The sequence below is a fragment of the Rhamphochromis sp. 'chilingali' genome (assembly GCF_963969265.1).
Source record: "Rhamphochromis sp. 'chilingali' genome assembly, chromosome: 22".
Lineage (NCBI taxonomy): Eukaryota > Metazoa > Chordata > Actinopteri > Cichliformes > Cichlidae > Rhamphochromis > Rhamphochromis sp. 'chilingali'.
In genome coordinates, this window is record NC_137950.1 from 24721979 (window position 1) to 24734452 (window position 12474).

Here is a 12474-nt window from a genome sequence, read left to right on the forward strand (position 1 = left end):
TCCCGCTCCACATAAACAGTCACATTGCCTAACCATTTCCCGTGGCCGGGGTTATAAAGTATACCATTCGCCTGCTGCACTCTTCACGTTGGCTTCATGCGAAGACTTATTTGTATTCGTCCGATGGTTTCCACTTGGTTGTATTTGTTTTTTGGAGAGCAACACTGGGGGTGAACCCTGAATGCCTTTTGCAGTCAAAAATGATGAATTCAGTAGAAGAACTGCAAAGAAAGCAACCAGTAGTTGTGCCAAAATTCAACGCCTTGTTGAATTTGAACAAATCACCCGCTGGACGAGTGTTAAATTTTCTGTTCCTGTTACAGAGGACAGCTCACACTGAAGGTTAAAGGCTGTCCCTCAGGCAATCACACAACCATCTGTCATGTTCATTTAAGCTGTGGGATATTTAAGGACACCTTCAAATCTTGTCAGTATTAAGCCGTGAAAACATTTACATTCACCCTGGAGTACAACTTAAAAAACATGTAATTCTTCTTAAGTTTTTACACTGAGCGATGCAGACAGCACAACGGCTGTGCTACTTCTTCTTCTTGGCGTACACCTGGCTGAGGATCTTACGTGGTCAGTACACACAAACAAAACAGTGAAGAAGGCCCAGCAGCGCCTCTTCTTTCTCAGGAGACTGAAAAGATTCGGCATGAGCCCCCGCATCCTCAGGACCTTCTATCACTGTGCCATTGAGAGCATCCTCACTGGATGCATCACCACCTGGTATGGCAACAGCACCGCCTACAACTGCAAAGCTCTCCAGCGAGTAGTGCGGTGCTCTGAACGGATAATTGGAGGTGAGCTTCCCTCCCTCCAAGACATCTACAGGAAGCGGTGCCTGAGGAAAGCGGGGAGGATCATCAAGGACTCCAGTCACCCCAGCCATAAACTGTTCAGACTGCTTCCATCAGGAAGGAGGTTCTGCAGCATCCGGTCCCGTACCAGCAGACTGAGAGACAGCTTTTTCCATCAGGCCATCAGACTGCTGAACACGTCATAGACACCTCAGCTTCACTACTGGAACTTCAACATTATGCACTCCACACTGTATATAAATGCCACTTGTTTTGCACATATTCAACTCTGTATATTTTATATATTTTATTATTATTATTATTATTATTATTTTATTTTTTTACTATTTAATTTGTAAAAATGTGTATACACACACACACACACACACACGTAGGAAAATATTTAGTATACACATCCAGAAATGCATACACTATTATATATTGTACATATATTTATTAGTTTCAGGTTGGCCATTCTTGTATTTTGCTCGTTTGTGTTGTTGTGTTTGCACATCTCTGTTGCTTGTGGGGCTTGCACACAAGAATTTCACTCGCATGTGCTGTGCCAGTGTGCCTGCACATGTGATGTGACAATAAAAAAAAAAATTAAAAAAAAAGTGATTTGATTTCTCTCGATGTGCTGAAACCCACCTCTAAAGAAAATCTGTATTTAAACATCAACATCTGAAAGTTGTTGGGTTTTTTTATTTCAAAGTTCCATCTGCGGCACTTATTACACAAATCTTTAAATAACCTTGAGATTTAAAAACAGTTATCTGCTCTTTAGTATGCCCGCCGACAAAGCTCTGGTGGATCCATTTAAAGTCTATTCAAATGTGGCATTTAGAGCTGGAACTGTGAGCATTTTTCCTTCAAGTGGGCTCTGCTGCAAACAGAAGGAGATGGTTAAAAAAAATGTTTTTTTTTAAATCAGACAACAGTGTGGTATTATCCAGGAAAACAAATCAAAAGGAAGCCGATGCAGAAACTGTTATTCACCAGTGATTTAATTTAAATTGCAAAAAATACAAATGGAAGTTCAACATTTTCTTTCGTTAGTCCTTATTGAAAATCTGGTTTCTGTGGCCTTATGGGGCCAATAGACGGGGGCCGGTTGGTGAAAGGGTGCCACAGGCCCTGGATGCTGGGACTGTCTGTGTGGAAGGGTTTGCGGATGCGGATGATTTCCAGACCGGACTGATTGGTCAGCTTAGTCAAAAGCTCGGATATCTGCTGAGACGTTTTGCTCGTGATGGTTTCTTCCCTCACGTTGCCATTTACTGCAAAAAAGGAAAATATATGCGACTTTTAAGAGGACACCTACAACATTAACATTAACAACAATACCTTCTACCTATGTTATACTGCCCCCTACAGTATCTAAGACTGCTTTATGGCAGTTTACTTTTCGTGCTTCTTATTACGTAAGTAAAAATGAGACAGAACAACAGATTTTGGATATAACATTAACACAAACTGTCTGTTTCTAAAAATGTTCATTTGGATTTGGCACATGGTTTCATAGCTGAGTATTATAACAGTGAAGTTGGATGAAAAATCTACCTTATCCATACTCAAGCTTTTTGAAAATGGAGTGTTCATTAAAACTTCTGACAAAATGTTTAAAAATTAAATGAAATATTAATTTGCATATGTGACTTTTAATTTGTTTCATATTTGCTGATGAAGAATTCTAAAATATTAATTCATCAAATATGATACAATTGGCGTGACAGGGTTAAAGACTATTACATGCCTTCTATATGAGAAGCTGGAAATAAAATATCAGTTCCCTATCTGCAAAATTCTCATTTCTACAATACTTCCAAATTTGCTGTCAGAGATCCAGGATCCAAATATTTTAGAGATTTCAAGCATCCATCATTCTATAAATGTCCTTACTGATAAAGCCACAGTACCAGATATTTACCCTAAAAATATGAAGAATCTGGTTCAAGGAGTTTTCAGATAATATGAAAGAAATGTTAGAAAATATGCCTTGATGCATGCTCAATCATACAGGTAAGGAAATCCTGAAAAGATGATTCTTTTTTTTCTGGAAGTAGCATTTTCAGTGGGGAAAACGTTTCATCCCCATCCACGTGACTTCTTCAGTCTCAGCTGACTGCAGGTTTCCCCAATCTTATGAACAGTACATCTGCATAGCCAAATATGGAGTTTCCTCAACAGCCTGAAGACAGAAGGATGCCATACCGAGGATGTGGAAAGCGGGGGAAAAATTTGCCTGACAGAAAACTCACCCAAACAGTAAAAAACATCCTTCCAGGGTTAAATTTAAAGCCGAGGCAAATTCCGATAGTCGAATTGATCACAGCTACAGAAACAGCAATTCAAAACATCAACTTTGCAGATGTGGAAGCAGAGCAACTGGGGACGAAAATGTCCTCAGCATCCAACATCAACATGGGGGAGAGGAAGGCACTCACATCGCTTAGTAATAACAACATTATCATCCTTCCGGCAGACAAGGGTAGGTGCATGCTTTTGCTAAACCAGAAAGACTAACATGAGAAAATTGTGTTGCTGCACAGTGACAAAAATACTTATGAGCCCCTGAAATGAGAACCAGGTAGTTGTTACAGGAAGAGGGTGATAGACTGTCTCAAACAGTTAGAGCAAGACATCGTTATTGAGCAAACCTCATACCACAGGCTATACCCAGGAGAATCTAAACCAAGTCTGTATGGTTTACAGACGATACATAAACAGGGTGCACCTGTAAGACCAACTGTCTGTATGATCAACTCGGTCACCTATAACATCAACAAGTTGCTGGTTTCAATTGTCAACCTATTGGTGGACAGCTCTAAACACCACATCCAGAACACTTTGGATGGAATCAGTTAAGTCTTATCTCATCTTATTTTAGTCAGGCACATCTGTGATGGTTAGTTTGGAAGCATTTGAAAGCTTACCATCTCTAGAGAGTCATGACTATATTCCTACGTGATTACCATTCATTTTGGTACTCATCTTTTTATTCAGTATACATTATCGATTACTCAGTTCAGAGTCTAGTGAGTGGAATATAATAAATGTTCTAATAAACATTCAGTTGCTCTCTATTATAATTTCATTACCTTTAAACTCCTTAACAGAAGCTTGTAATCTTAACTCCTTCTCTCTTTGCTTTATATCTACATCAACAAATGATATATATTCAGAAATCTCACTGTCACTCTGCTTCACCATTGTTTCAGTAAATTTATTCAGGTTTGATTCGAACAGAGCTGTGGGCACTTACAGTATTCTGCAACTATTTTTGGTACTCTGCAGGACTGCGGAGACACATAGACGACAGTTCCAGGGTTCTTGTTGGCATAATCCACAACTCCCTCCTCGATGAAATCCCTGAAAAAGCAGGTTAACCGGTATTACAGTTTGGTAAGGGTGACAGAGTTTTTTGTTTGTTTTTTGAGCCATACCTGCCAATTATTTTCATTACTGGTTAATAAATTATTATACTTTTGTTTAAACCACACAGTCTGAGCGTAGCTGTATAAAATGGAAAATTAAATGACAATCATATAATTTAATTTTATGCTTTGTGCTACTTTTCATTTCAAAAAGAAAAAGAAATGCATGAACAGTTAAATAACTGATAATAAAACAAACTTGGGGGAAAAAAATCTTTCCAGATGACAGACATCACCCTGCAATTTTCAGATATGAATTTTTAAAAAAACATTTTCACAGGATGTTTTAATTGGTTAATGTGAAGCTGGACCCTTTCACTATTATAATGCAAATGTAAAGTATTTGGCCAATTTTGTGTGTTAGCAAGCAGATAAACAGCTTAAAATGAATCAACAGAAACATTATTTTTATCTTTAGGCTACTGAAGTCACAGAACATTCAGTCATGAAGTCAGAAACTATTCTGAGCAGTGAAAAATTCTGCTGAGAGTCTGCAAATGTAACTGCTGCTAGCATCATGATGTGGCGTTTGAACAATAAAGGGCTGTTGGTGATGTCTGTCAACATCTACTGCCAGTGCTAAAAGATTCTTCTACTATGATCCCTGAATCCATATCACAGTAATGTGATGATCATCTGGCTTTCTGATTGTGTGTTACAGAAGCAGGTAGTGCATTTGAGCCTACATGCTATAATAGGAACTGCAAAAATCCTGCTTAACTGCACATTTTTGGGCCATTTCTAAAATACTCTATCAGTTACACCTTGTCAGTACTGGGTTTGACCGCTTTTTGCCCTCAGAACTGGTATTATTCTTTGTGGCATAGATTCAACAAGGTGCTGGAAACATTCCTCAGAGATTTTGGTGCATATTTACATGACAGCATCACATAGTTGCTGCAGATCTGTTTGTTGTACATCCTTGTTGCAAACCTACTGCTCCTGCTACTAAAGATGCTCTATTAGATTGAGATGCAGTGACTGCGGAGACCATGTGAGTACAATAAATTCACTGTCATGTTAATGAAATCATATTGAGAGGATTTCAGCTCTGTGACATGACATCAGAAGGCGACTTGGGGTTCATTATCTTGCCCAAGGATACTTCGCTATGTAGACCGGAGGAGCCGGACATCAAAACACCAACTTTCTGATCAGTTGGTGACCTGCTCTGCCTCCTGAGCTACAATTCATGATTTCATGTAGTTTACACCAAATTCTGACCCTTCCATTCGAATGTTGCATCATTTCCAATTTTCTATTGTCCAGCTTTGGTGTAGGTTCAGTTTCCTGTTCTCAGCTGAAAGGAGTGACATCAGGTGTCTTCTGCTGCTGTAGCCCATCTGCTCAAAGGTTTAACGTGCTGTGCGTTCACAGATGCTCGTCTACATCTTTAACTTTCTTCAAAATTCTGATGCTCGTTTGGACTTCATCTGGTCTTTGGCCATGTCTACATGTGTTCGGTTGCTGCCATTGTGATTTGTTCACGAGATATTTGCATTAACGAGTAGTTGAAAGGGTGTTCCTAATGAAGCGGCAGATGAGCATATTGTATGCTATGACGTTATGACAAATAGATTTTTAACCTGCTGTTGGCTTACAGCATCTTTTGGATTCCTCCACCGGGAAAGACGGCTGATTAATGAAAAATAATGAGGTACAAGACTAACGTCAACATAATAGACTGGGATCTAATTTAAGAATAATTACAAGATCTAAATCAATAAACCGTGTGCTAATCAGGAAACCAAGTAATCTCTTAGATTTTTTCAAGGCCGTGACTTAGAGGAACTGTCTACATAAACTATCAAAGACTTCTTTTACCTGGCTCCCAACGAACTCTGAGCCTTTTTGGAGAAGACGATGGAGATGCGTTTTAGCTGGCAAACGTACCGACCGACGCCATTTTGAAGGACACTTCTCAAAAAACGACTCGGTGTCCCTCTGGAAGTCATCGTTAATCTGCTCTTTTTCTACTGCTGCACAAAAATAACACAGTCAAACACACTAAACGGTAACAAGGCTCTCAGAGGACAACCTGACGGGCATGTACACAGCGCTGTCCGTCAGTAGCAAGTTCCGGAGTGAAACGCATAGCTGACATAACGGTTAACAAAAAAAGATACCTTCTAGAAGAAGACTTTTTTCGTTGACAAATTAAACGTCCAACCATTACATTTATTTTCTACTATAAAAATGATCACGTTAAGTATAATTTAAAAGGTAAATATGTGTTAGTCTAGCTTTCCGAATATCTAGTCTTCCGTATTGTTCACACGGACTTGTTTTGGAAACGCACCGAAAAGCCCGGGTTAGAGTGGAGCATGGGAGGAGAGGAGGACAGATATCAGAGACTGTAAGTTGTTCTTTTTCAGCCTCATGTTTTATTAAACGCCACTAACTTTTGAGTGATGCTTTCATACGCCTCCATGATAATTTTCATGTTCGGTACGTCTCCGTTTGACAAGAAAATAACGGTTTTCTGCCTCTCCTTAATTTGACTGTCTAGGTCACCCCAAAACTTTGCTGTGCTTTTCCTATATTAGGCTGCTGGTTTCCTCATGTCTTGGTGTCTTTTTGCAGGTTCAACGTGCTGACCACATAACCAATGTGGAAAGGCTTGCTGCTGAGGAGCTCCACCTGTCTCTTGCAGGTGGGAGCTCCAAGGTTTCTCCTCCAAGGATGTCTTACATCTCCATTTTTGAGACCTCTAGCAAAGAGGCTGCTTCACAGGCCATTTCCAATACCTTGGGGTACAGGCTACTTCCTGACACACACTGGGACCAGAGGTTATAAAAAAGACACCAAATCTACTTTAGAGTTCCCTGTGACCCCAGTCACAGTCACAGACATCAAACAGTATCTACGCTCCAAAGATATTCCCTTCCACGATGGTTACAGCTGCCTCCACATTCCCAGCATCTTTGTGGATTTGTCAACCAGGAAGGAGGTCTTCTCCCTGTTCATTGACAAAACCACGGGACAGTTTCTGTGCAAGGACACGCTGGTGGAGGGGAGCTGGGAGGACCTCCAGGACTGTTTGGAGGTGATGCAGAAGGACGGGGAAGAGTCCCTTAACCCTAATGTGCTTCTGGGGTATCCGGAGAGTGTGGAGGAGCAGGAGGAGAGAGAGAGGGAGCTGAGAGAGGTGCAGAGGATCTGGTCCACCTCTGTGCCACTCACTGACCTCCCAGAGGATGAAGCTCAGCTGATTAAAACCATTTTCCAGGTATTATTCTGTGTAATTTGTGATTCTTAATTCAAAAGATGACACGAGCAGCTCATGAACAGCTTCCCCAGAGCTGTTGCCCTCACCACACATCTCCCTGCACTGATTACAAAGATCGGCAACAACTAACACACACACACATCCTCAGCTCTGTGACAAACATATGTGCACATACACAACCATTCTCATCCTCTGAGACTGCTAGTACCTGAATGTAAAGTCACTTTAAACGTATATATTTATTTTGTTAAATATGGTGGTGTATGTACAAGACCTTACCTTTTCCTCTACAGTGTCATCTGGCGCAGTAATGTCAATGCTTTGTTTCAGATCACAAAGATCTCCAATGCAACCCTCAAGAAGTTTGGAGTGAGATTATTCAAGCCAACCAAAAGCCTGGTTTTCCCCTGGTTTGGTGGACCTGATTCCTCTTTAAAAGGGGTCAAGCTCCTGTCAGCTCAAAGAACAGAAACTGACAAAGTCACATATAATGAAGCTACAGTCCCAAAGTCTAACTCCTATTACAACTTGTTTGGCCTCCCTCTTGTGGGACGTCTGGACTCGGAGGTGGTGGTGACGGGTCACGAGTTTGACACGATGGCTGTGAGTCAGGCAACAGGACTCCCGAGTGTTGCTCTTCCTCGCGGGGTCAGCTGCCTTCCTCCAATCCTGCTGCCCTACCTGGAGCAGTTCAAGCGGGTGACTCTGTGGCTGGGGGGAGACATTCGCTCTTGGGAGGCGTCAAAGAGCTTTTCTCGCAAGCTGGGCATCAGGCGTTGCTCCCTTGTGCGGCCCGGTGAGTACCGGCCGTGTGCGGTGGAGGCTCTGGCCCGAGGTAAAAACTTAAGCAACATCATTAAAGCCTCGATCCCAGCGGCCCATAAGTCCATAGTGTCCTTCAAGCAGCTCAGAGAGGACGTTTACGGGGAGCTTGTCAACACAGATCAGGTGGCTGGAGTGAAGTGGACGAGGTTTCCTGAGCTCAACAGGATTTTGAAGGGACACCGCAAGGGAGAGCTGACTGTTTTTACAGGTACTGTGTTACTAATAATGATGTTTTAAGACTCAGGAACTAATTAGTTGGTTTTTTTTAAATCCCAAGAAATCATAACCAAAATTAAGTCATTTCTTCCCTTTTTAAAAGTGATACAAACAAAACTCATAGCATCATATAATCAATATCTCTGTGGATAATGGATCTTTCTTCCACCACGTCTAGGTAGCCAAATATCAAAGCCAATTTGTAAGCAAGCAGATTTAAATTCAGTCTTTTATTGTTCTGCCCTGAGTTGTGATCGAGTTTCACAACTCAACAACAAAACAAAAACCATACCTGATTGAAGTTTGGATGATATCTTCTTCAAGATGGTCTCATTTGTCAGTGCTGCAGCACTTTCAAAACTGCTCCTGTTTTTCCCTTTTCTGACTTCTGCAGCATTGTGGCTATTTTTGGATCAGTCAGTGAAAGTCCCAACATGCTTCTTTATATCTGCAATTTCATCATGGAACTTCAAACATGTGAATAAAAAATCCACTTCCTGGTGTCCCACTGTGTGCCATTTAAATTGAATCATCACTGTTATAACACTGACCCACTGCATTACCTAGCTGAATTAATGCTAAAAAGCTGTGGAAGTCATGCAGCACTGCTCAAGGACCTTGAACCGGAGATAGGCTGACTTAAATTCAGCCACAATATTTGATAAAAAAAAAAAAATCAAACCGCATACTTTCTTTAAAGGAAGAGGATGTAAAACACTCACAGCTGGCCAAGTTTTTACTTTTCATTAAAGTGTCTGGAAGTATGATGGCTTTTTAGTTTACCAGTTTAAATATAAAGTACAAGTACTAGCTTTATTAACCCAGTACGCAATCATGATGTTTCTTTACCAGGTCCTACTGGAAGTGGGAAAACCACCTTTATCAGTGAGTTGGCCCTGGACCTTTGCATGCAGGGTGTCAACACTTTGTGGGGCAGCTTTGAGATCAACAATGTTCGTCTAGCCAAGATCATGTTGACACAGTTCGCCATGCAGAGGCTGGAGGAGAACCTGGAACAGTATGATTTCTGGGCAGACAAGTTTGAAGAGCTGTCGCTTTACTTCATGACTTTCCATGGGCAGCAGAACATCAAGTAAGTCTTATTAGTACTTCAGGGATCCATTAAGTTCTTTTATTGAAGAGGTTTGCTTTGTTTTTTAACATAATCTTGATAGTTTGATCACTTCTTGTTGGAGTGTGGTTGCTCAGTCAGTAAATGTTAAATGAGTAAATGAGTTTTTTAAATGGACTAACAATGAAGTGGAGTTGTTGCTGCAAGTAACACAAAAGTACAAAGTTGCAAAAGCGAGTGAGAATTAAAGAATTTGAAGAAAAGCTATCTGGAGCAGGTACAAACTGATATTAATCTTTAATAGGGCTGTCAAAATTGAGAGCAAACAGAATAACTGCTGTATAATGCCCTCTGCTATCTTAGTTTAATTGGTTACATGACTGCATCATATGACTAAAATGCGTCATCGTTTCCGAAAGTCTCTGTTTATGCAGTCTACACTGCCTTTCCGCTTTGGCGAGCATTTTCAAAAAGCTCTGTTTTCCTTGACCAAAAACGCAGTCTCAGTGTGGACAGAAGGCCAAAACGGAGAGAAAAAGATACGTTTTCAAACGAAAACATATTAGTGTGGACATGGTCTAAGACCCTCTGACTCCTGTCCAATTTTGCCTGCAGGACAGTGCTGGACACAATGCAACATGCTGTCTACCTCTATGATATCAACCATGTCGTCATTGATAATCTACAGTTCATGATGGGACAAGAAAACCTTTCAGTAGACAAGTAAGATAAAAAAAATGTTGTTTATCTGGTGTGTGATGATGTCATGTTAGTGCTGTTCAGAATCAGAATCAGAAAGGGTTTTATTGCCAAATGTTGAGCAGGTTTACAACATTAGGAAATTGCTGCGGTGCTTCAGTGCAAACATACTGTCATAAAAATATATGTTATTGGTGTGTTAATGCTGTATGGAAATACAATGTTCTCATGTACCTCAGGTTTGCAGTCCAGGACCACATTATCGGGGTTTTCAGGAAGTTTGCCACTAACAGCTCCTGTCATGTCACCCTGATCATTCATCCGAGGAAAGAGGAGGATGACCGAGAACTGCAAACGGCATCAATCTTTGGTTCTGCTAAGGTAAGGCAGTGAGAGTTTCAGTTCAGTCTGGTAGAAAATACTGAAGGAACAGTTGAAAATGACAAATTGTTGGCAGACAGATACTGTACATTTAATGTACAATGTTTAATTATCCTCTTAACATTGTCACAGTCACCAGTGACCTGGTCAGCAAAAATGTACCCTATTTGTGGGTATTTCCCCTATCTGGCATTCGCAAATTAAAATATTTTAATAGGAGAACTAAAAGGGCCAAAATAGAATCACAGCATCGATAGGTTGTTATTGTGAGAGTAATAATAATTTTGTTCATACTCATCAAAATAGCATGGGTATCATTCTATTTTGATTGTTAAAAAACATTAAAAACATTTTAATAAATAAGCACATCTCTTGACTTGCTGTTTCAATAAAATGCATATACGCTTGCTCTCTTCTCAAATCTGCAGTTTTCCAATTTAAGTAAGACACGTCTTGACTTTTAACTCCTTCCAGGCCAGCCAAGAGGCCGACAACGTCCTCATACTGCAGGAAAAGAAGCTGGTGACGTGTCCTGGCCGCAGATCCCTGCAAGTGACCAAGAACCGCTTTGATGGAGACGTGGGCATCTTCCCTCTGGACTTCATCAAGTCTTCGCTGACTTTTTCCACTCCCATCAAAGGAAAACACAAGCTGAGGAAGGTCAACACTAAGCCGGAAAACGAGGAGGAGGACGAGGCCACTGCAGCAGCGTCAAAGAAGGAGGAGGTTAAAAAAGACAAGGTAGAGAAAGTGAAAGGAAACACAAAGACTCCACGAACTGTTAAAAGTCCTGCAAATGGAAACGGAGCCATTCAGAAGTGAACTTTCATTCAGAGTATTCTCTCTGTTGATCAGGGATTTGAATGTTAAACCTCAACCAGACTCTTTGTATGAAAGATAATGTTCGGCAGTTGTATGTCAATAACAGGAGGTTCAGCTAAGCTAAATACAAGTACATAAATATGAACATGCATAAGAAATGTATGAATTAACATCCCTGAATCCAGAATATGCCAGGTAGTGAAAACGTGTTTCATCGTGGAATGAAGCATGTTACAGACAGAATGTGAAATAATGACAGCAAAGTGTTAAACTAGTCTTCAAAGCTTTTCTGTTCAATGTAGTAAGACTGAATTTGTTAAGTGTTGTTTAACCTATTGAAATAATAATGTGACGCCAGGAACTACTGATTAAATAGGGATGGTAACACTATCACTGTCTGCTTAGAGGCATAATACAAACCCCTGCACATTACCACAGTGTGTTCTCTACTGACTTTTTGTACAACAATGATTTGTTGCTTTTTATAATAAACCCCCTCCAACAACTTCTAATGCAGATTGTGATTGCGTTTTCTATCTGTGGTCACCAGGGGGCGTTGTGTGCTAAGAGACTGGAGTTTAGTTAACTTCAGATAATTGTTGAGCAGCAAATATCAGCCGTCCTATTTCCAAATGGCAGTGATCACTGACTACAGACATATGTGTTCGTTTAGTTTCGTCTCTCGGCTACAGCAGCGACTGCCTTAACAACTTGCTAACGATTTGTTCCATATGTCTGATTTATAAATGACTACAAGCGTGACAAAGCTCAGTTATGCACATTAGGAAAAATGTAGTTTAATTCTGCACTCTTTGGTTAAGCAGCAAGCTGTGTACCCCTCTTTCCTTGCTGTTTGACTGAGTTTCAGAGTTTGTTTGTTCCCTTTTATCCTCCTGTGAGCCTGCCTTTTGAATAATGATAATTAAGTTCAAATACCACGTATGGAAGAGAAGAGTACTAAAGGTTTTAGCACACTTGCCTGTTAATTAC

At 40.5% G+C, this 12474-nt stretch overlaps 2 protein-coding genes across 2 annotated transcripts; one reads left to right on the top strand and one right to left on the bottom strand.

Moving 5' to 3' along the window:
- Positions 1 to 1792: 1792 nt before the first annotated feature.
- On the bottom strand, positions 1793 to 6325 carry mrpl43 (mitochondrial ribosomal protein L43). Its single transcript, XM_080872579.1, has 3 exons — positions 6065 to 6325; positions 4069 to 4175; positions 1793 to 2083 (listed from the first exon to the last, which is right to left on the bottom strand). The coding sequence occupies exons 1-3, from the start codon at positions 6193 to 6195 to the stop codon at positions 1866 to 1868; spliced, it is 456 nt and encodes a 151-aa protein (XP_080728705.1). The 5' UTR covers positions 6196 to 6325; the 3' UTR covers positions 1793 to 1865.
- Positions 6326 to 6534: 209 nt separating this feature from the next.
- On the top strand, positions 6535 to 12000 carry twnk (twinkle mtDNA helicase). Its single transcript, XM_080872578.1, has 7 exons — positions 6535 to 6596; positions 6824 to 7469; positions 7800 to 8502; positions 9363 to 9603; positions 10198 to 10305; positions 10521 to 10662; positions 11137 to 12000. Exons 2-7 carry the CDS (start codon positions 6849 to 6851, stop codon positions 11482 to 11484), a joined length of 2163 nt encoding a protein of 720 aa, XP_080728704.1. The 5' UTR covers positions 6535 to 6596; positions 6824 to 6848; the 3' UTR covers positions 11485 to 12000.
- The last annotated feature ends 474 nt before the right edge of the window (positions 12001 to 12474 follow it).

Bases quoted from the DNA above. Each gene is read 5' to 3' on its own strand.
- mrpl43 (XM_080872579.1), bottom strand. From the start codon at position 6,195: ATGACTTCCAGAGGGACACCGAGTCGTTTTTTGAGAAGTGTCCTTCAA. The intron at 4,176-6,064 runs GTAAAAGAAGTC...CTGCTTTTTCAG, and splicing joins CAGAGTTCGTTGGGAGCCAG to GGATTTCATCGAGGAGGGAG. The intron at 2,084-4,068 runs GTAAGTGCCCAC...CCTTTTTTGCAG, and splicing joins AAAAATAGTTGCAGAATACT to TAAATGGCAACGTGAGGGAA.
- twnk (XM_080872578.1), top strand. From the start codon at position 6,849: ATGTGGAAAGGCTTGCTGCTGAGGAGCTCCACCTGTCTCTTGCAGGTG. The intron at 8,503-9,362 runs GTACTGTGTTAC...TTTCTTTACCAG, and splicing joins AGAGCTGACTGTTTTTACAG to GTCCTACTGGAAGTGGGAAA. The intron at 10,306-10,520 runs GTAAGATAAAAA...CATGTACCTCAG, and splicing joins GAAAACCTTTCAGTAGACAA to GTTTGCAGTCCAGGACCACA.